Source organism: Apus apus, chromosome 6 (assembly GCF_020740795.1).
Source record: "Apus apus isolate bApuApu2 chromosome 6, bApuApu2.pri.cur, whole genome shotgun sequence".
Lineage (NCBI taxonomy): Eukaryota > Metazoa > Chordata > Aves > Apodiformes > Apodidae > Apus > Apus apus.
In genome coordinates, this window is record NC_067287.1 from 18,261,233 (window position 1) to 18,285,237 (window position 24,005).

General features: G+C 35.6%; 1 protein-coding gene across 2 annotated transcripts in view; it reads right to left on the reverse strand.

Annotated features, from left to right (window-relative positions):
* Positions 1-24,005, reverse strand: part of KCNH7 (potassium voltage-gated channel subfamily H member 7) — a 213,884-nt gene that overhangs the window by 85,646 nt on the left and 104,233 nt on the right. For both annotated transcript variants that reach the window (XM_051624143.1, XM_051624144.1), the window contains exon 3: positions 3,051-3,206. In XM_051624143.1, the coding sequence (XP_051480103.1) occupies positions 3,051-3,206 (156 nt within the window). The remainder of the gene's footprint in view (positions 1-3,050; positions 3,207-24,005) is intronic.

Sequence of the window (24,005 nt, forward strand, 5' to 3'; positions counted from 1 at the left end):
GTTCAAAACTCTTGGCTGCAGCTAGCAGGATAGATGCTTTTAGAAAAAGGAAAGGTTTTTCAATGTTAGACTTGATACATGTGATGTGAGCTCTTAATAAATCAATTAGAGGAAGAATGATAGTATGGAAGAGTTATCTTATTTTCTAGAGTCAGAAAAATAACTTTTTATTTCCTATTCACTTTTAGTTCTTCTCTCCTGCAACCTGACTTGGTCATTTTTATTAGCTCTCATGTTGAAAAGGCATTCTGCTATGAGGAAGCTCAATCTAAGGAGCTCTGGAAAGAAATCTCTCATGACCTGCATACTTCTGGGTAGTAGATGATACTGTAGTCTGAAATCTTGCTTATCTTGGTTGTTTGTCAGAGATGTGTTTCACTCGTTATATGGCTGGGTTGCTTTCAGTTTTTACTCTCTAAATTTGTTGCTGGATTTGAAGGCATTTTTTTCCATTACTGTCCATTTTGTGTGAGATAACAGTGAAAACAGATCAGCTGCTTTACCTGCTGACGTATGTTCTAAATAGAGTAAAATGGTGAAAACCTAACTTTCTCCTAAGGAGTCTCCTGTTTGCCTTTGTCATGGGGGGAACATGAATTTAAAAAGATGTTTTTACAGGTCCACTTTTTGTGCCTTTCTTATGTTGCTTATTGGTCTATCTCTGCCTTTTCTAAATTTCAAGGCTTTTGTTTGTTTTAATTCAAGTCCACCACTAAACTGTACACAGTATATTGCAGTTACTTCTGGATGTTTTGTGTTGGTTGGCCACTTTCTTAAGAATTCTCTCTGCCAAGAGGAATTTTTGGCTATGTAGCTTATTTTGTGTCACCATTCTTCCCATCCTGCCCACTTAACATTCTGCTTGGAAACCATGAGCAATTAGGCAGGAGTAAGAGCAGCCATGTGCCTGCTCTAGTTTCTGCCAGTTTCTGGCATCTGGCTGAACCCACAGGCAGGAAAATGGTTCAAGTCACCTTTCTTTGCTCCTTTTTCACCTTGATCTTTTTCTATCAGGTACTTTAGCCCAACCTATTAATTTTTCAACAACTCTCAGTGAGAAAATCCCCTGTGTATGTCAGGTGTAAATACCGTAAAGGGAAGGATGTTTTGACTAAGCATTTTTTTGTGGATGTCCTCTTTAGTGTTTTTTCACTTTAGAATACAGCAAGTGACAACACTTGAAAATGTACAGTGATGTAACACAGATAGCAGAACAAAAAACTCTTTCAGGACATGAGGTATTTAACCTTCTATTTTGTCAGTAAAACCACAGTAAGCATGGAACAGCTGAACAATTTTATTTAAATTACAAAATTGTTTTTTAAAATCAGGAAGTGTTCAAAATTCACAAATTCATGGCATCCTGAAATAGAATATGAGTGGGGTTATCTTGATGTAATTTTTATAATATTTCTTATGCAGTTTTATTATTTTTTCTGATAACCCTAAAGGAGATTTTTACCATAACATTATTAAAAAAGTAAAATATTTTCTGGATACCTCAGTAAGAATTAAAAATGCTGCTGTATTGGTTATTTAAACAAAAAGCTGCAAAACAGAATAAGAAAATGAAGTATAAAAGCACAATATTTTAAAGATGTATTGTAAAGAATATCTACAAAGGCTCTTTAAAAAATGATCAATAATTATTTGCAGACTCTCAGTTTCAGTAGGAGAAATTTTCCGTTCCACAGTCTTATATCTACACTTTGGCCCATCTGGAGTGATTCACTCAGAGCTCTTTCTCCATGCTTAATGAAAATAATATTTTTTACTTACAGAAATAAATGTCAGTCTTTTAAAAGTGTGAATGATTTGGCAGTATTATGGGTGGACTTTCTGTTTATATATTTTTCAGCTTTGGATGAGATCCTATTCATTTTGTCCAGAAGATTAAGTGCAGAAAGTCTAGATTATAAAAAATGGCAAAGACTGCTTTCATCAGAAGGAACCTAGTCATGCTGTTACATGCACAGCTATAAGCCCTTCCCTCACAATCTTCTCAACACAACTATCATAAAAATAATATATGTCATCACTTCAGGTAATGCATCATGCTTACACCAGGAAAGTTCTCCCCTCACTTCTTGCAGAGGGGATAGTACTGGTCTTTGTCTCCTGTCTATAGAAAGCTGAAGTGTTGATTTAACAATCAGAAAACTTAGGTTCCAGGTCCCTTTATCATACTTAAAGATTGTTACACTGTGGAAAGGTATTTTCCAACTGCTGTTTAATCAGCCAGGGAGAGTGTTAACACTCACCATTAGAGCATGCTGTGCTTTACTAAGAGCTTGTACAAATCAGGATGTGTTCTGGGAAATCTTGTAGTAAAAGCAGATTATGTGAGTGCAGATGCAAAGCAGAAGGGTCATGTGCTGTTGTTGCACAGAACGTAAGGGCACATATTCTGCAGATAGCAGGACAGAAGCCTACCCAGTCTAGCTGTAGGAAAAGTGGACTTCTGTTTTGTGTAGTTTCCTCATTTTTTCAATACTTATGCTCCAGAGTGGAATGAAAACAAAAGCATTTCCTGTATATCAAAAACCCCCATATGCTTCAAGCCAATATAAATATTTCAATTTTATAAAATCAGGATGTTTATTATGTTTTAACTTTTTTGTCATGCTTTATATTTTCTAGTCCTTCCAGCAACTATGTTTTATTTGGAAAGGAAAATAGAAATACCCAATTTCGAATTGGCTAAGGTGAAATATTTGGGCTCTGTCATAATGCTTTTTTTTTTTTTTTTTCAGTTTTCTATTAATAATCTAGTTTTTCAAGAGTAATTCAGTACTGTGAAATGTTTTAGTGTTACTGAATTTCTGTTTCCTAGCAGTACTCATAAGGTCCATGCTGTTAGTACTACCAAATATCTAACAGATTATCTTTCCAACTTTGTAACTGCTACATTTAACTTCCTATTGTTTTGAATTCTATCTTAAGTGAGTCAGAAAATGGGGATTGCATCATTTGGTTTCATTATTGCCCAGGTTAATTAGTCTCCTGGCTAAGAGCAGAGGTAAGCATAGAACTTTCAATGAGTAACTTACGATTTACAAGTTTGGATGGCAATATTGGCTTGCACTTCTCGGGAGATGCCACATTCTCTTCATCTGTTACATACTCAAAGTTAATAATAAACATCATTGCTACTCCCTCTTGATTTTTCACTGGTATTATGTGGGTGTTGCAAATGAAGGTAGATCCTGCAGATGGAGGAGAAAAAAAAGGAAAGAAATACATAAATGAAACTTTTTTTTTCCAGTCCAGTAATTCCAGTTACACCAAAAGATAGTGAAGAATATTTATTCAAATTTAATGATTGAACATCAATCACATTATTCTTTAAAGAGGAACATTTCCATAGAAACAAAGACATCTTTTGATAATATATTAGATTATTACTGCTTCAAAAATTTCTCTTTAAAATGTCAATTTTACTTTGTTTTTTATTCACTGGAAATACCTATGAAGGCAGACTTGTGATAATGACATATTTAGCACCAAAAGTAGCAATGCAAACACTGTTTGAACCACAACACTAGTGAAGGAAGCAGAACCCCATTCTTCTAAATGTCAAACATTCTTCGAGCTTTTTGTTCCATTACAACAGGATGAATCATGCATTAAATATTTATGGGTGTAAATATATCACTATTCCTATTTTAGCTCTCAATCTTTTGGGGGCTGTAGAATGTTTAGGCTTGTGTTAAAAAATATGTTTTTTATCTCATCCTATAGGGTTTTATATTCTATCACAAAAAAACCTCCAACATTTAAACTGTGGTAATAATTTTCAGTAATCTTCAGAAGCATTTTACTTAGCTGTGATATTACAATTCGAGTATGAATTTAAAAATCATAGTTTTCATATATATGGAGCATACCCAGCTTATGCTGAAATGAACAGAAGGTGTAATTTCTCAGCACCTCTGGTATTCAGAGTGTTCCTGTTCAAATGCCAAATTATGGATTTAAAGAATTGTGTTAATTCTTCCACTACAACTCTAAAGACATTTCACTTGACAAGGTCATTAGTTTGATTTAATTCTTTCTATTAACCTAGGAGAATCTAGTTGTTCCAAAAATAATATGATTGCTGTAAGCAATACAATAATGTGCAAAAAGCTTTATGCAAACACAGTTGTGAGATGGTGTCTTTCTGTGGTATCTAGGGACTGGTTTAAAGTACATCAGCTGCAATTTCTGTGTTCAGATGCAGTAATCACTGAAACTTCACAGGCTGTGCAATTTGACAAAAACAGACCCTGATCTGGGTTACAAAACAATAATAATTATTATTTTTTTTCCATTGAGGAGAGAGATAGTAAAGATTTATAGTGTTATAACCAAGATCAGATTCTGGCTCCTCCTATTTAATGTAGTCCTTGCTATAATGTGATATATATGGCAGTTTGAGCTATGTATGAAATTGACATGCTGGCCTTTCAAGTTTTGCAGCTGTACCTTCAATCCATTTAATAAAACAGTTAAGCTGTGGCACTTGCCACAGTTGCCATGGTTACAAGCTCAATGACTTTAGTAAACAGAAAATAAGCAATTTAAGGCTGTTCCATTAGAGCTAAAAATAGAAGTGCTGCAGGCCAAGCATTGCAACATAGACTGGTTAGACAGAGGGTCTGAAGAGAATTTAGAAATAATCTTTGTGGTTTTAGCTTGCTAATAAGAAAACATACTGAGTTTAAACAGTCAAACCTATATTTTTTAATTTGCTTGGAAGGAAATATTTTCTGTTTCATGATATACACTGTGTTTTGATATATGGATATATAGGTTTATAGGTTACAGTTATCCCCCAATAAGACACCTTTAAACGAAAAGGACTGTAGATGGGGCTAGGCTGAGGCACACAGGCTTTCAAGAGCACTGACATTCAGTGGAACAAATGTTTATTTGTTTTTGAAAACAAGGATGATGAAGAGCCTCACACTTCTTTAAAAACTTTCCTGCTTTTGAAGGCAAGGGTGTTTCAGCTTTTGAAATGCTTCCCACAGTGCTAAGTAATGACACTATCTCCCATTTATGTAGAACATTCCGCCCTCAAGCATTTACAAACCTCATTTGAACTGAAGCTAGGGATTCAGAACTCTGGGGAGATGCAGAAGCTGTTTAACAGTCCAGAGAATTAAGTCCACAGCTTAAGAATGTGGCAAAAAACCACAGGGTTAAAAATTTAAGCTGTACATAGGAATATTTTGGGAACAAAAAATGTGAAAGCTTAATACCTGGTATAATTCAGCAGAGTTCCTTTGAATTGCACCAGAAGGCTAATGAGTCAAGTTCATTAGTCTGAAATTTTACAGGCTTTTTAAGAGGAATAGAATATCTAATTTTTGTGAATTTCAGGAACAGGAATTCAACAACCAAAATACAATGCCTGTTGCAGTAACTGTTAGTGTTCTTCATCAGTACAGAAACTCTTACCTGCTGCACTTACTGGTATCTATCTCTATTGAAATGGCAATCAGGAAATACAAAATAACAAGACCCTAGGATGACTGAAAAGTGAGAGTTGGGTAAAAAGAAAGAATACTAGCAAATTCAAAAGATAAGCTTTGAGTTGTTGGAGTTGATGGCAACAAAGAAATATTAAGAAGTAACTTGTTTATAAACAATCTTATTCACTATTTGCACTCTGGCATTCCATTGCTTTTCTTTGCACTCAGCATGTTTTCCCTGTCTTGTCTCAGCATAGAGTATTTTGAGAGTAAGAAATGCTTCTGATGAGCAATAACAATTGTAATCAAGTTTCTGGCATTTGCATTTCTCATCTAATGGCACAGGGCAAGTGGGTGATATAATCAGAATCATTATAAAAATTATAGCTTTATAATAATAGATTCCAAATTGAGTGATATGTATGGGTTTTCTGAAGACTGATTATGAAATATACCTGTTGTGCTCTCTTGTTATCATTAGAGGTGATAAAGAGGAAAACCTGTATATTTTCTTGTCAGCTTCAATTCCATTGTTATAAGGACAATTCCATTGTTTTCTTTTCTCTATGACTTCATGTAGTTAAAGTAGTGGCAAAACACCCATATGTGAAGAAAGATTCTGATCCTCTGTATGCTCTATGGGTATGATGTCTGATTCTGTAGTTATGTATTCAATAGTATGGTTTCACAAGATGACACAGGTTGGTATGAAACAAATAACTGTGAAAGTGTATGCAGTAGTTACAATTTATATTTCATAAAGAAAGATTTAGGATATGTTAGGATTTTTGAGCAACTGAGAGAGGACAATACAATTAATACAGCAGCGAAGGCACTCTAGATAACAGGAGCCTCCACTCTCGTTTGCAAAACTCTGACAATCAAACTTTGAAAAATGACCCAGCCTTCCTGGCAACAAAGCATTCATGGACTATTACGTATGCCAAACTCAAATGATCTCTGAAAAATGAGACACCGTGGCATATAGCTAATTTTCCTAATTCTGCAGAAGCCACATGTTTCACACAATGGGGAAAATCCATCATGGTTCTACAGGATGGCTCTGCACCTCTGAATGAGTACAACAGTTGCTATCTACATTTAACCATTAAAACATTCAGACTTCCCCCGACAGTACAAATTTGAGGACTGCTTTCACTGGAGCTGTGACTGGTCCCACTGTATTTTTAAAACAGTTTTGAGGCCCTGCACCCAAGCTCAGATACTTTTTGTTACTAGAGCTGCTCTGAACAACTGATGAAGGCCATAGAGAGAAAGATGTTGAGTATGTCCTCTCTGTGCATATTTAGATTTCTGGACAGGTTGACCTCATGCAAGAGTTTTCTATGATTATGGTAATATTTTACTGCTGCAATCTACAAGTAGTCCAGTGTAGGTAACTCTACAATCCATAGTCACTTCTGCTAAGTTAAAGTTGAGAAGGCATACATCAAAACAGAATAAAGAAAAAGCCAACAGCAGCTTGCCTACTACAACAAGAGCACAAACAGTTTAAAATTAGAGGCAGGGATACTGTTCATGTTTCCAGAGCTAGACAGTCCTCTTCACTGTTTCAAGACAGATCTGAGTAGAACACTTCTGCAGTGTGACTATTTATGATAATACTGGGACAAGAAAAGTATACTTGCTATTCTTTGCACTTTTATTAAATAATCAGCATATCTATTTTGGAAATAACTACCCTCCACTTTCCCTGCTATGACTCAAGTTTTGTCATTAAAAAAATGTTCAAAATGCCTTCTTTCAGAGGCACAAACTCAGAACATATCGGTTACAATCACAGAGTTTTTACCTTTCATTTTAATTTAAAATCTTAAACTATAAATTATACTAGAAATGCAAATAAATACATTTAATATTAATTTTTTTACTAAGATTATTGCTAATCCTATCAGCCTTTTACTGAAAAGGAGCACAGAAAAGTCTGCATAGTTCACATTTTATTAGTAATCAGGTGAAATATGTGTTGTTTTCATAGGTTCATTTTTTACTAGCTACTCTGATATTATTAGAGTCTCATCACTGTTTACTAAGTAGAAACTTTATATTCCTCTGTTAAGAAAGGGTTGACTTCCATAAGTACAAAGAACAAAGAACATCGAGTAATAAAATACAACTAATGGCATTTTGTTATCTAGTGTTCATATTTGCAGGCTTCTTTGCCTTTTCATCATAGAATGGCTCATGGGGATTGCCCAGTGTTAATAGTAACTTCTCTGGGGAAAGAGAAGAGATAATCTGAGGGAGGATTAATTTGGAAGATCAGAAGACCTTCTCTTGACTTTGTCTAGAGAGCCTTCATCTTTGGGATGCAAAGCCAAAGCATAGCTTTCTACCAACCCTTAACCCCCAAAATCCAGTATTCTCTTCATCCCTTGTGGACAAAAGAAGTATCTCTCTCCACTTCTTCCAGACTGGGACAAGTCTTGGAAAGGTGGTTACTCTGTTTATTCAGGTGCAGGGCAATAATTTTCCAGCCAGAAAATAAAGGGAATTTAATGAAGTAAAATGTATTATCAAGTCCTGGGAAAGGAGAGACTATCCTGTTTTGTGGGGGTGTTCAAGAAGTCTGAAGCTGTGTTTTGTTTTTTTCCACTATGCCCAAATACAAGTAGTAAGAAGACCCTTAAGAGTGTATGAAAAGCTGATAAATCAGGTGTTGTTCTCAGGCCCAGACTGCTTTTTATAATCTAATTTGATGCCGAATGCTGGCAGATAAAGGACATGGACATGCTCCTTATACAGATCAGTGTAGTCTGTATGGTAGAAGGCAAAGTAAGAAGAGGGTACAAAATCTTGTGAAATAAGGCTCACTTGCACACTGCTGATAAGGCTTTTGCATGCTTGAAATTTCCTAAGGGTAAGCTGAATACCCTTACTTGAAGCAGCTTCACATGTGGTCTTATGGAATTGTGACCTTATTTCCTGTTCTCCATATCTACTTTCTGCCAAACATTAAACAAAGAAATGGAAGCAAGCCAATACTTTTCCTATATGTTGTCAAGATTCTGGTAACAAGTTAAAGCCTTGTTGTAGCAAGAAAGAACTCTCATCAAGCTGTGAGTGGTGCAGGAGAATGACAGCTGAAAATGACTGGTTGCAATTTACTAATGAGATCGGTAAAGCAAAGCAACTTGAATCCTTGAAGGATTAGAAACAAAGGAAAAGAAACTGTAATAAAATCAGTACTCAGTGAATATTTGCCCTGCCTTATGTGATTTCTGTGACTTACCACTGAAGAAAGTCTTTTTCTTTTATGCTTAAAATTCAGAAGCCCATTTACTTCCTATTTGAGGTCCACTCTAAGCAAACAGGGTACTTAGTTGAGCTTTTGTTGACATTTAGGGACAGCTGCACTGAGAATGTGTATTGAATATTCAGGTGAAAGCCAGTTTGCCAAATATTGAGGGATGATGAGTATGACCAGCACGATCAATCGAGGGCTGAAAATCTATTCCTTTTTGCTTTTAATCAAGCACAAGCCAGGAATAATGCAGCATGTCACAGGGAATCTTGTTTTCAGTGGACTTACTGGAAAAAAATTGCTTTCATTCTCAAATCATGCAAAGAACTCAATTCCTGTAGTGTTAAGTTGAAAAGTCACGTGAAGATCCTGCAGATTTTCATGTGATGTTAAGTTAAAGGGCTCCAAATGCCTTTGCACGACCATTTCTGTGTCAGATAAAACAAATAGATTTTTGCTAATAGATTTTTGCTAACAGATTTTTATAGTTTACCCTTCTTGCTTATATAATAAAAATGAGTGGAAGAATGACTAAAATTGCACTGAGAACATTGCCCAGTTCTTAGTGATGTAGAATCAGATGGCTGGAGACAGATACCATATAGCTACTTGCTCAGTTCAGTAACAACCCCATGAAAGAAATAATAGACAAATATTTCTGTCTATTTTTACTTACAGCTCTTTGCATCTTTACACTTGATGTCATTTATTCAGATCTTTGGAGACATCTGAACTGTAAAGAACCTATTTAAATTTTATCAAAGCTTTGGCTCTTAAGGAAAGAATCACCCTTGGACATTACTTCCTTTCCTTACCCCCATTTGATATGTAGCTGCACACATGAGGAATATGAGAAAAGTTGATGCTAAGACTATACAGTTAATAGTATTTGTACCCATAAAGACTATATATCCCAGGAATCCAAGGTGACATTGCAAATGCTGCCTGTCGCTGCCCTCTGAAGTCTACAGGTATTATTTTAATTTCTTCTAAATGTGGTAGGACTGAGGCATAAAAAAGAAGTGTTTTATCCAAAACCACATAAAAAATGAATGAAGAAACCAAAGATAACACAAAGAAGCTCTTGATCCCATTTTCACAATTGACTTTGTAGACAACAGCCCCACACCACTAAAATGTCTCTACTGTATTTCCACACAAACATTGGGTAATGGATTGTACAATTCTCTTCGTCTTTTACTTGTATCTTCTAAGCTATGTCTTTATGTCACCATTTTTCAAATGTAATCTAACTGAAAACAATATACCTTGTATGACAAAAATGGGAAATTCACAAGCTTCTCATTAAACATACTGCAGATGTATCAGTATGACTGTCTTTTAAAAAATTCATTGCATAGAATGACTAAAAATAGATGGCAGGTTGAAATGTATTATATCCTTTGTCAATTAAATAGCCATTTTTAAGGGGGATGGGTAGAGACAAGAAGAGTACATTTCGCGGATATTAGGGAGTTTACGGAGATTAAATGGGACCTGTTCCCTTTGACGATTCATTCTACCCTCCATAGGGAACAGATACTCATTCTGTCACTGAAACGGTTGCTGACAATCAGACCTGTTTTATAGGAATAATGTAGGTTTTGTAAGGTATTATCTTACAGTGTTTAGAGGTGACTAGCAAACAAAGAAAAAAATTACCTTCTCAAGGCCCATTATTAAGACTGGCCTACATAAATATCTTGTTTTCTCTCCCTTTAATACCCTTTATAATATAATTTAATACCTAGGTAAATACTATTGAACTGCTCACTCCAGCATTTCTTATGCTACTGCATTGACAAAATTATTGCTAACCTCCTAATTATAATATCTACATGTACACTAATAGAGCTATGGTGATTAACTGTAATGCTGAACATGTTATATACAGGAGGACAGTTTCCTAATGCTTTTTTGTTTAAGCATATATAAACACGTACGGGACCTATAGAATAATTAAATATTTGGCAAGGAAAGAAAAATGAAATGAAAAAGAAACAAGCAATGATACTGTAAGTCTGTAAAATAGAGACCAAGAAAAGAGGAGAGTGAAAAATGTTGAAAAATGTTTGTACATGGAAGAGTAAAGATTTAGGTTCCAGGCTGCATGAAGAGTAATTTTTAGGAAACCACAGCTGCTGCAGAAATTGCAAGATGGGCTTTGTTCTTGCTGTCTCAGTTCACCTTAAAACTACATTTGAGTTTTGTCAGAGGGGATTTCTTCAAGAGCACAGACTGAAGTCAGTTCCTACAGTCCATATTGAACACCCCTCAAACTTCTTCTCAGAGATGGTCTCTGGTACATGCATAGTGGGGTGAAGGCTGGGTCTGGAAATTTTTTCTGGATGGGCTCTCATGACTGCCAATTTACAAAGATGGCGTGTTCAAACATGAGTGTTACTTGGAATAATTTAGGCCCTAAACTTAGTCTAAAATCTTTATGTCACAGTCTTTTTCTTTAAGAATATAGCAAGTAGCTCTGCTTCTGAAAAGCAACGTCTCTGACTTGTTAATGAGAATATTTCTGTCTCTGCGTACACCTTTGAGTAACTTGTGCCTGGTTCCTTGCACCTCTGTAAGAGTCTCTTAAGTGCACTACACACAGTGTGTTACCACATGCTAGGTAGTCAGACATGGAAGGTCAGGGTAGATATCTGTCAGTAAACTATTTGCCAGTTGACTGTTGAATAACTGGGGAGGATTTTTCATTCTTTTTTTGTTATAGATGTTACAGGCTATGATAATGAGGCAAGCTCAATGGTTTTAATCTTATTTGCTTAGTATAAATGCTTGATTTTATGGTCACTTGTAATATAGTGGTAGTGAACGTAAGATATACTGCACTTGAATTTCATAACTCATCTTTTTTTTACGTGGAAACATTGCAAGCAGCAGTGCTGTTTTAGAAAAGAGCAACAGAAATGTTTCATGTAGACATTTTCAAAATGAAATATTTATAATTTTTAAAGGACAATACTGGAAAATGATTTTTTTTTCCCACATTGCACAAGATATTCCCATGAGACAAAGTTAATATTTTGAACTTTTCATTTCACTGCAAATATATAAAAAAATATTTTTCAGGATTAATGAGGAATAGAAAATCCATTGTTTGCTCAGTTTTGTCTGTTAACAAAAGAGTACCCAGAATGTAATGCTGTAAAATGCAAAGCATCCTAATATGTGACAGCAGACAATTAAAAAATTACCAATGTCTAATGTGAATGGAAATAGGTCAGTACCATTAGAGAAGGGTCAGTGATGAAATATCAGATTATTTTCTGAGGTTGAAGAGGTGGGTGAAAAAACCATAACAACTTAGCCCAAGTAATAATGAAGCACTGTGAAAATGAATTTGTTATATTTTGTTTTCAGCTGTATCAACAAGCATTGACATATTAGTTTAAGTAATTTTCATTAATTTTTCAGTCTATGTCAAGGCAGGGAATTTTGAATCAGGAAAGGTGCTAGCAGTAGGGTTTTCATTAATTCAGTGGAACTACATGCAAATAGAATAGTTTTGAAAACAACTTGATTTAATTGTGAAAATGCTTTGACTTTTTTCATTTACGTTTTTGGTAAGCCTATTTAAAGTATAGCACTCAACAAATACCAGAGGTACAGTGTAAGGTGAAAAAAAATGGTAGGACATATTTTATATGTTTTTAAACAACAAAATAAAGAACTACAGAGCTTAAGTGTATGTTTACAAATATTACATGATGATTTTAAGGTTAAGTATACCTTTAGACATCAGTAATCTTTACAAGAAATAACTAGCTGACAAATAATGGGTTTAGTTTCTTATTTTTTAGCAAGTTGGCTAAGAGTTAGCATGTATTGAATTGTATATGCTAAAATTGAAGATGTCTTTTTACTTTATTTTTCCCCTCTCTCTTTCTTTCTCTCATTCTCTTTCTCTTTTCCCCCATAGCTATTCTTTTCCAAACCCTCATTAAAAGCTATGCACCTCTGGGCATTCAACTGAGAAATGTCTTATTATGTTCATAGAAAAGGGAGCTCAGATTTGTTGAATATTGTCCATCTTGCAGAAAAAGTGCAGATTAAGACATTTTTGTGAAAGTAACCTCATTTATTTCCCCAAATTAAACTACATAAACTATTTTAAGAACTAATTGAATCTCCTTGCAAAGCAGAATAGAAGAGGAAAAAAAAAATAATTCGCCCAAGATTCTGGTCCATAATATACTATGAAGTAAAGGACTGAGCCAGATTCTCTTCACACTCACTGCCATTTCAGGAACATTAAGTGTTTTTTTGTGATATAGTTCTTAACAGGTATCAAAAAGAAGAAGGCATTAAATGGCCATACAGTATGAAGGGTAATATAGAAAAACAGATCAGCAGCAGGTCCCCTGAGGCAGAAGAGAAATGCTGTCATTGCTGCAAGCTTTCACAAGTGTAACGCTGATCCAGCTCCATTGGCCAAGTGGAAGGAGTAGCTTTTTCTAAATATAGATGCCTTTCTCATGGAAATCACACCCGTGGAAAATCATACTCATGGCAATCATACCCTTCCTGATGCTATATAAGATAATTGAGCATGAGTAGTTAGAAATACACAAACCTCAAAGTTATAGAAAAAAGAAAAAAGTCATCATATACAGTGTCAGATGTAAAGTCATAGTGTATGCATTATAGTACTTAACTGTTATCCAGCAAAATGTGTTTGAAGGGAGAGAACAGACAGACACAAACTGTGGGATTCTTGTTGTATGAAATAGCTGTCATGAGGTCTTAGTAACAAAGGCAATGATCTGGAAAGTCTCATCAGTGAGAAAGCCAATCCTGAAAGCTAAAGGGAGTAGTCAAGCTACTGGGATTGTAACGCAAGTGGGTGTCAGCTCCTAGGATAAACAAAGTAGCTAAAAGAAACATGGTATTCTGGAGTTCTAGATAACACAAATTTGTGGGATTTTTGCATGCATTCTAATAAATGTAGTGGAAGGTCTATGTGCTGGAGCTTTGTCAAATAAATGGCTAGTAAAATACTAAATTTTTCTAAAAGGAGAAAATTTTTCTGATCACAAGTTGCCATGCCCAACATGATGTCTTTTTAATTTAAGTTCCCATTATAATTGATAAATATGACTAACTTTCTGGACTAGAAGTTCATGACTGCCCTAGGGGTGCTTTTTATGACCTGACTGCAATCGGAGTAGACAAAGAACAATCCAAAGCAGAAAAACAGTGATTCTTCTAAGTGGTAATATTCTAAGGTTGAGAAAAATGTAAGTGGAAATAATGGAGAGAAGAAATCAGACAAATTCATGAATGAAAGATTGGAATTCTTAATGAAAATGTTATGTAACAAAACAGTAATTATTTAAATATGCTGAAAGTCTTAGTTGCAAGTTCATCTGCATTGAACGCAAAAGTAAAGGTAGCAAATAGGAATTAACAAGCATACAGTGAATAGAGAAAGGAGAAAGTAAATATACGTCTGTGAAAACTGAGAGGTATGAAATACAGAAAGTTGATATGTGACAACATCAGAACAAGAATAAGGAGAGTAAGTAGGTATGTAACTGCACTAATAAAAAATAATTCCAGTAATACTGAAAGCCCATAAAAATCCTAATACGAACAGCTGTTGTCAAATTGTTTAAAAGTGTGTGATAATTATTAGGCAACAACCAGACAGATCCCTTAAGATATATTTTTGAATATTATATGATAATATTTGTGATTATATTATGGTAGTTCTTTGCTAGATCCAAATCATCAACAAACTTGGAAAAAGTGTAATCAAATGCCTAGGCCTACAACTCAGAAGTCTACAGCTCTGATGTAATCTCAACAAATCCTGCTGGGCAAAGTTCCAGAAGGTTGGAACAATGCTAATATTGTGCCAGCATTCATAAAAGGGACGCAGTGGTTGAAATGACTGCTATGGCAGTGAGCCTGACATGAGTTCTAAGTAAAATAATGAAATTTGTGATGTTAGTTTAATTTAATTATGAATACCTGACAGGAATATAATTAATGTCTCCCAGTATGCTAACACAGACAATATTAACAGACAAAAATCTGATTTGATGATTATATTCTTTGTATAAAAACCCCAACCAAATAGCCATTACAGACGTGCTTTTGTAAGGTATTCAACTGATTGCTGTACAGTATTCTAATATAGTGACAGCACTATACTTGAAGAAAGCTCATTAGAAATTGGCTGAGAGCTTCCAAAAAGTCATTAGTGGAAGATCACAATTCTATGCCAGAGTTTCTAGTGAAAGTCCACAGAAATGACCACAGAAACATTAATTTGCTTTGAAAAGATTTGGAGAAAATATTAAATCACTTCTATGAAATATCTGGATGCTTCAAAAACTACTTGTGTTGTGGCTAATGACATGATAATGAGTCAAAATAGAAGAATATGGATTATTCTGTAAGTAGGACATTACATGCAAAAAAAATGCATTCTGAAACAGTAAATTTAATCGTATGGTTACAGAACCAGGCCATGTAGGCTGAAATTAAAATATGGTATCTATATCCTGGAATGTTCTTATCTCACAAAAGAAATAATAGGATAATATGTAAGAATGGCCAGCATAGCCTGCATAAAGAGGTAGAATAAGAAGTCAGCCTTTCCCTATGTATATAACTCTGGGAAAACTAAAACTGGATACTTGCATACATTTTCTAGCATCTGAATTATTAAAGGATATTGAAAACTTGGAGAGAGCATAAAAAAGAGCAGAGGAATCACATTCTTCAGAAAATTCCTTTGGTGTGAACCTTAAAGATGTCAGTCTTTGTTGTGTAGTGAAAAATAGTTGAGAAGTGACTTGCATTGCAATCAGTAACTTCATGGAAAGAGTGCTAAATACTAAGGAGCTGTGGAATGTAGCAGAAGTAACCTAAATGTCTGTAAGCTGAAAGCAGGTAATTCAAGCTGTATGAGAGGAAGCAGTGGTTCTCCCTCTCTTTAGGCTTTTAGATCAAGACTGGGAGAAACAGACAAATCCTTTTAATCAACAAAACCTATGTACTATTCATCTTCATAAAGTTCTAATGTGTTTTTTTTTTTCTGAACATCTCATTTCAGTTGAAGAAGTAATTCATTGCTTCCTGACTCAACTTTCTTCTGAATACACAGTGCTCCATAAACTAAGATGCCACCTCTCCCCTCTGCTTGGGAATAAAATTTCAAATGCTCTGCTTAGTCAATTGGTAAAATGTAAAAAGCCCTTCATGATCTAGTGAGATGTCTGTGATTCGACCTGGTAAGAGTTGGAATCATATTTCAACAGCAGGCTCTAGCCCATCCTTGGGTTTCAGTGTTTTAGAAGTGAATTCTCTCCTGCTGACGGACAGAGCAGCAGACGGCTGTGGGATGTGAATGCCTGGTGCTTGTTTTGGGGTGTGCATGCCAGATGCATTAGCAATGCTAGCTAAGACCAGAAGTTTCCAGAGCAATATGTGTAGGGAGGTCTTGTGCCTCTGATCTTTTCATTCTCTCCTCATCAGGAAAGGGCAGTGGGTAATGGTTGCTGCAGGATGCCTTTGGCTATCTGGGCTGCATTCGCTGCTCGAATGGCTTCTTCCCGTCTCCTTTAGGGAAAAGGCACAGGCCAGATGGTGATGTAGGGTCAAAGCACTGCCAGTGCAAAATCATTATCATTAACTGCATCTCCCTGTGAATAGTACATGTTTGTTTGTCAGAATGAAATCTCCTTCATGAAAACTTTACCTCATAATACTTCTGTTAGAAAAAATCTCTTTTCAGCCACCAACAGCTTCACCTGATTAACTAAGAACATAACTTACTGGACATGTCAATGGAATTTATTCTTGACTTTTGAAAGTAAATCCAGCTTAACATCCCCTTAACCTTTACAGAAAGCTCATGTTCTTAGTTTGGAATCATGTCCTTACTATCCATACTTGATGGCTTCACATGATGTCCTGATATCCTGACTACCCATATGTACGTCCATCTGTTAGGCTGGCATAGTGCCCTCCCACAAGTTGCTGGACTCTTACCCTAGGACACGGCTGAGGACTGAACACTTACTGAATACTTCATGTGACTTCCTATCTTTGTGGATGTGTGCATGTGCCTGCTGTAACCCTCCTGTTTATCATGGACAGGATGGAAGATATTTTCCCAATTCAGGCAAAATAAGTGCAATTCAGAACATCTTTAGGTAGGGAACTTTTGCTAGAAAAATGATAAGTCATTCCATTGAGTTTCTAAGCTGAATATCTAAATCTAAACAGTATAATATCAAAACATTGCTTTTTCTTAGGAAGAAGTTCAAATGCTACCAAAAAATGATCAGTGCTGGATAATATTAATGAGACAGACCACTGACAGAATAAAGTTTTCAGGTGTTCAGTGCCTAATGGAGATGGCTTGGAAAGTTATATCTAGAGGGCTGGATTTTAGAAAGTCTTCACCTAGTGTTCCAGCTTGCTTGGCATGATTATATTTTACCAGCTTTGTTTTACAAGGTGAACTCAATTGTTGATTAAACAGCTAAATAAAATTGCATTCTCTTATCAGGTGCTTCTGGGTGGTAGCACACATACAGACTCAACCTGCTTCATCAAAATGTGTGATTCCTGAAGACCTGTCACTGCAGACCCTAAAGCTAGTAACTTGGGCTCTCCCACATGAGGTGCTCTGCCTGCTGCATTTCCTTTCTATCACTTATGCACACTTCCTCAGAGCTCCCTCCTCTTAGGCTGTAGATCTCCTGGCATCTCTTGGCAAACATTACTATATAGTACACACTCGTACTCTTGACTTCTGATTTACTACTTGAGGACAATATAGGAAAGGAAGAAATACAGACTTGGTAAAGGAATTTCTAAGGCAAACTCAATTCAAAAACAAATTAATACTTTTGAAAATTGGTAAAATTGTTCCTGAAATGTGTTTCCTAATGTTTCCTAGAAGATGAAAATTTGATTTCTGCTCGAAAGACTCTGTGCTCTGGCTCATGTGCTCTTCTGAGAGGCTCTGGCACATTCATTCCACCCATGAATCTTTTTGTAGATAAAAAAGTGCATGAGGCTGTGAGTTTAAGGTCTTTTATTTGCCATCTTGGCTTTGATTTCCTGGAACAGTCCATCAGCCTTTTTTGGACATCTCTTTCAAGTACATGACAGTAACCTGTCAGAGACATAACTTGCTTCAGGCGTAGTGCAAACTGGAATGTACAAATGATGCAGTGTTCACAGCCACAGCCTGCTCTGTCAAACTGTGTTTCATGTGCTGGTTCTTATGACAAGTTTGATAATTTATGTAGGTATCTATAAGGGAAATGAACTCTGATAACAATCTTGCTCTGTTTATATGGGCTGAATTACAATTAAATCCTGGCTAATAGTCAAGAATAATAAGGGTTGCTGCTAGGTCATCACACATCCAATCTTGAAAATGTCCCTGGCAATATAAGTCAAATAATATTTCTCTCATAATAGTCTATTTGATGCACTCAGTCCTTGTTGATTTTGAAGTTTAGTAACTCCAGGCATTGATGATTATTCAACTTGCTAAAATGATGTCCCTCAGTAACTGAATAACATACATCTTACTAGTGTTATCCAAGCATCTCATTTTATATTTTTTGCTTCTATGGATCTTCCATGGATGTATGGATGTGTGACTTACATGTAACTAGTTGACTCTTGTAAATTGGTGGCTGGCAATTTTAAGTGCTTCAGTGTTTTTGCTGTACAGTTCCCTCAAACTTATGCATATTGAAAACATATGTAGTACTCAGACACACACACATGCATGTATATTAAATTATGTGGTCAAAATTGTCTGACACCTTTTATTTTAAAACTGTATTGCTTACAGTTGATTTGTTCATCTTGAATTTTCTATTGGCTGTTTTATTCTAAGGCTATAACTTTATGGGAATTTTGAAAAGAATCAGTAAGTTGTTCATGAAAATAAGACAAGTAGGCATTTCTGGCAAGTTCCTGGAAATCATGCTTAACTTCAGGTACTCTGAGTTACCTTCTTTCACAGCTTGTAGATGCATCTTAGGGAAACCGGTCCTAATAACAAATAGTTACATACTCTATATGGTTTCTCAAATAATTAATTCATTATGTATAGGACCGAGCAGTTGAAAAAAATTCTTAAATGCCTGAGAGGAAATTACTTTTGTGAAAGATTTAATGGGTGCTACAGATTTTATATACTGATTGAGTCATGTTTACTTCAAGAAATTAAAATGTGTTGCCCATTTATTTAAAGATAATTTTAAAAAAATATAAACAATATGCATTTTTCTGTGGCGTGCAACCGTTATAGTCAACTGTAAGCTCATCCTTTTCTAATTGCAGTAGATAAATCTGTGGTAATCTCCTTTGCAAGTATGACAGACAACATGTTATAAATACCACAAGAAGGGCAAAATTTACTGTGCGGTAAAGGTCAAAACGATAAAACCCATAGAGTATAATGAAGCTCATTGGCTGAGATTCAACTAGACATTTAAGTAGATGACAGTTTTTTAGCTTTTGAGAAGTCCCAGTGACTAAAGTGTCCTGCTGAATATGGTCAGTACTGAGTACTTAGCATATCACTTTGTTTATATTTTTTAGATGTTACAGTTAAAATCTTATGCTTTGTGCAGGTATCTGAAATGACAGTGGAAGAACTGAAATATATACTAAGCCCCTTGTGTGTCAGAGAAATTATCTAAGACTTGGAAATATTTAGGAAAAAATCCATTGGTACAAACATATAATTGGAAGTAAAATCTGAACTCCTGCCCTCAGTTTTATCTACTTTTGAAAAACTTCTTGTTATGAATTCTCACCTCTTATTTCACTTCTACTTAAATCAGGCATTGCCATTGTGAGAGGCAGAGAATGGCAGCTGACGCCCTCCACCTGTTTGTTTCAGCACCACAGCCATGTGAGGCACACTCTAAACCAGAATCATGGCTACCTATGCACACCCTGAAGGCCATTGTGCCATACTGAGCAACAGAGTATGTGGATTTTGGCATAGAGGTCTATGCGCTTACTGTGATCACTTTGCTTATCTTTACAGGACATTCCATATATCCCTATAAATCTTGGTATAAGGAAACTGTAGTGCACCCTTAACTAATAAACAAATCAGGTTTTATGCCCCTGAGCAAAGACATATCAAACCAAGTCTGCTGCTGTCTATGTGGCAGAAAATTAAATTCTGTTAAAGGTCTTTTGAAAGAAATTTCAGTATCTAGAACTTGATTTTCTTTTCACTAACACAGATCTTGAATTAGTTGCTCTTGATCTGTGCAAAGTCAGAGAGAATTTCATACCCATACTGTGCATTTTCAAAATCAGTTTCACAATTGCTTTGTATCTCATTTTTGAGATTTCAAGTTGAGCTAAGGATTGGTTGAAAAATTGTTACAGAAGTACTTTCCTGTGAGAGTTTTGACAAATGTAGAATTTTCATAAAGTAATCTGTGGATAAATTTTGACTTTTCCTTGGAAAAAGAATGAAATGAAGGACCCAAATATAAGTGGGGTTTTTTTGTGTGAAGATGTTACTAAAAGAAATGCTAAACTGCTACAGTTCCAGGTGTAAGTTGCAGTTAATTTATGGTATACCCGCCTTGTATTTGCTGGATTCTCTGGCCATCCTGCATCTCCCATGATACCTTATAAGTGAGTAATTCTTAGAACAGGCAAAGTACTGTAGAAACATTTCAAAACAACCCCAAATCAACTAAAAGAATACTGTAAGTTAGTAAAAAGAAGTGACATAAATGAAAGACTAGTATTAGAAATCTGTAAATAAGAAAATTAGGAGCTGTACTGTTTGCATAGTAACATGCAGTCTCAAGTAACTCATGCATAGATTGTCAGTGCAAAATTTGAAAATCTATTAAAAAATAGATTTAAAAATTTATAAACTTATGAAAAGATAATGGGTATTACTTTTGGTAATAATTTATAAGTTACCATTAGTGAGATTTATATAATATATAAATTTAATAATTTAGCTATTCTATTTAAAAATAATTATTTATATAGCAGTTGACTATTTTAGTACATTACATATTATTTTATAATTAAGTATTAATAAACTGGAATAATGGAGGTCATGTATACAACATTCTGTAGCATCTCTGGCAATAATTTATTAGTAAAATTGTGTATTCACTTAATATCATATTATTTGATAAAGCATTTATATAGATACAGATCTGATCTAGGAGCACTGTAACTGTGCTATATACATTGCTGTTGTTCAGAAATACTGCGAATAGTATGTCACACTCGAGGACTAATTTTTTGCTAAATTGTGATCTTGGGGTCTGTTTCTGAAGAAATATCTCATGGGTTATGTCTTGATACAGTAGTTCAGGGGGTGGAGAAATGAAGGTAGGAATACAGTACTCTGCTAACGGGCTTTTGCACTCTCTCCATCTCACTAATCCCATCCTATTCTCTGGAGCAAAATTAGTAATTTTTTTTTTTTTTTTCTATTTTGTTGTTGCCCATATTTCCTGCCCACATGAACAGACAGTGTCACTGTTTTTCAGTTATAAATGAAGTGTTATTGTCAGACCTCAAGTCCGGTGTATGGGCTCTGTTCTAGTTTGTGGCTAGACTGCTTTGAATTCATTATTATCTGAAGTAGATTTCTTTTCACATAGCAGAGGAAGAGTTCTTTCTAGTTTCTTAAAATGCTGTCAGTGTGAAACTGAAATGGACATTTGGAATAGCTCAGGCACTTTCTCAAAGCTGGTACGATACTTAATGCAGAGAAGGACAAATTTCTGTTTTCATTCTAAACATTTAAAAATGTGTAATTCCTTCTAGTCCTGAGCCCTTCATACTTTTGTGCCTGCATTAGAGCAGAATATTGCATATCTCTCATGCAGTAAAATACAAAATGTGAGTAACTGTCTTCATTCCTTTTCTGAATCACACATGGTTGTTTTATTTTGTCCAGTACTATTTAATGTATTATTATTTATTATTTTTCCCTTGCAAATCTCATCTGCCAGAAATATTCAGATTTATTCACACCCTCAGGAAAGACATGGAAACCCTTCTCCACAGTCAAGATACATTGAACTTTTATACAGACAGAATAACCCCTAAGGGACAGCATAACATCTGTGCTTTCTGCCTATGTGAGAAAACTGGTCATGGTACTGAAAAGCAACAGTGGTGGCACAGGCAGTCTACCTTGTCTTTCAATCTTTTCCCTGCTGCTGAATGAAGAAATGAAAATTATCTTGCAAATCAGTTCCACCAATGAATTTTCTCATTTCTTAGACTAGATGGAGTTAGAAACAGTGATAGTTCTCCAGCTGCCCAACTAAGTCCTAAACCTTGACTGGTGGGAGAGTTTTAGAATGGAAATATATACTGTGCCTTCTCCCAGAAAAGTTGGGGATATGTTAGGAAATAAAATATTCATAGAACTAAACCAGTACTTTGCCTCTCAAAATCCTATATATGCAGGTACAATGCACAAGGTACAAGCTTTAAAATTGCATCCCTACTACCTCTATAGAGAATTTTGAAAATTAAAAAATAACACCTCCCTGGAAAGAGCTCACAATATGATGTCTAAAACTTAGAAATTAATTAGAAGTGGTATTTTCATGAATGATGTAGATGAGGAGAGTTTTCCTGTGCCTCTCATAAGTGAGTAATGACACTTCAGTGAGTGGTAGTTAACTGGTAAAATCCTCAGACTGCTCTTGTATTATTCTGTGGTCTTGAATTCTTAAGTAAACTAGGAATTATTTTTTCCTTATTTGTTATGCAGCTTGACCTCTTCTATCAAGTTGGTCTCAAACAGTCAGTATTCTGCCCCCAAGAATTTCTGTGATGATGCAATATCATATTTATCAGTTTCCACATATGAACAGCAGATGGTTTGAGCTGAATATACATAAGCATATGTGACTGTATGTTGCCATCCTTTAGTTATGTTTAACCCTTCAGCAGCTCTTCGCCTTTGCCATTTAAGTCTTGTTTGGAAATGGGAAGGAATTCAGGCTGTGTAAACATGAATATTTTCTCCTGCTTACAGTAGCAGTTGGGTTTTTTTATATTATTGTGATAGCTGAGAGTATTATGCTTGACTGGTTAGTGGATATGAAAGTCTGGTTTGATTTCCAGCTACTTACAGCTCCTCTGTGTTTAACAGCAGACAGAAAGTATGGTAAAAGCCACAACGCATCATCTGTGAGACAGTTCTTCCAGCCACTGCTACCGAACACAATTTTATTAATTTTTAGGACTCTATCCCACTTTACTCAATTATTACTTTCACTTTCTGTTTTCTGCAACAAGGAAGTCTACTGTTCTGGTTGTTGATAAACTAGCAAAATTTTGTGCTAAGTCATTTTACTTTGAACTATAGAAATGCTTTACGTTCTTCTTATCAAAATACTTATGTTGGATGGTTTTGACATTGCTTCATGTCTCAGGTAATTATGTGAAATATCAGAAACAAGCAATTAGGACTTACATGAGCTATGCTGTGTGCTTAGTGAAAGGAATATGAGTATATATCTACCTGCTTTCTGCCTCTCTCAGAAAGCTTGCAGTTGACCACATTTCTTCCAAAAGATACTTGCCTGCCAGCCTTGTGGTGCTTCAGTGGTTGGGGTGCATCACAGCAGCCCTTTTCCTGCAGTGTGGGACACAGTGCAGGCTCACAGTAACTTGGGGTAGATCGATCTCTATAAACAAGAATGTGAAATATAGCTTCTCTCCTTGACCTCTAAGTATTTAAGCTATGTGTCTCAAGCCAGATCTTGGCCTGAAAATGTTTCTAAAATGTATTTAGTATTGCCATCATCTTTTTAGGGAGGTCTTTTTCTTGATTACAATATATTCCTGTAGGCAGTAGCCTGTCCTACCTCCTCACCAGTAATTTGGCTTTCATAGATCAAGAAACAAACTATACTGCTTTCTACCCATGACATTACTTGGTCCAAGCGAAGACTGAGTGCCCTGACTGAATGCCTCGATTAGGGCTGAATTTAAATAGCTCCTAGTGTAGTAGAAGTAAAGACAAAATGTTGTACAGGGGAAAAGATCCACTGCTACTGGATTTCATGTAATCACGCAATTGTCAGAGTTGGAAGGGACCTCTAGAGTTCATCCAGTCCAACTCCTCTGCTAAAGCAGGGTTGCCTAGAGCACGTTACTCAGGACTGCATCCAGGTGGGTCTTGAATATCTCCAAAGAAGGGAATTCCACAATCTCTGTGGGCAGCCTGTTCCAGTGCTCTATCACCCTCACCATAAAGT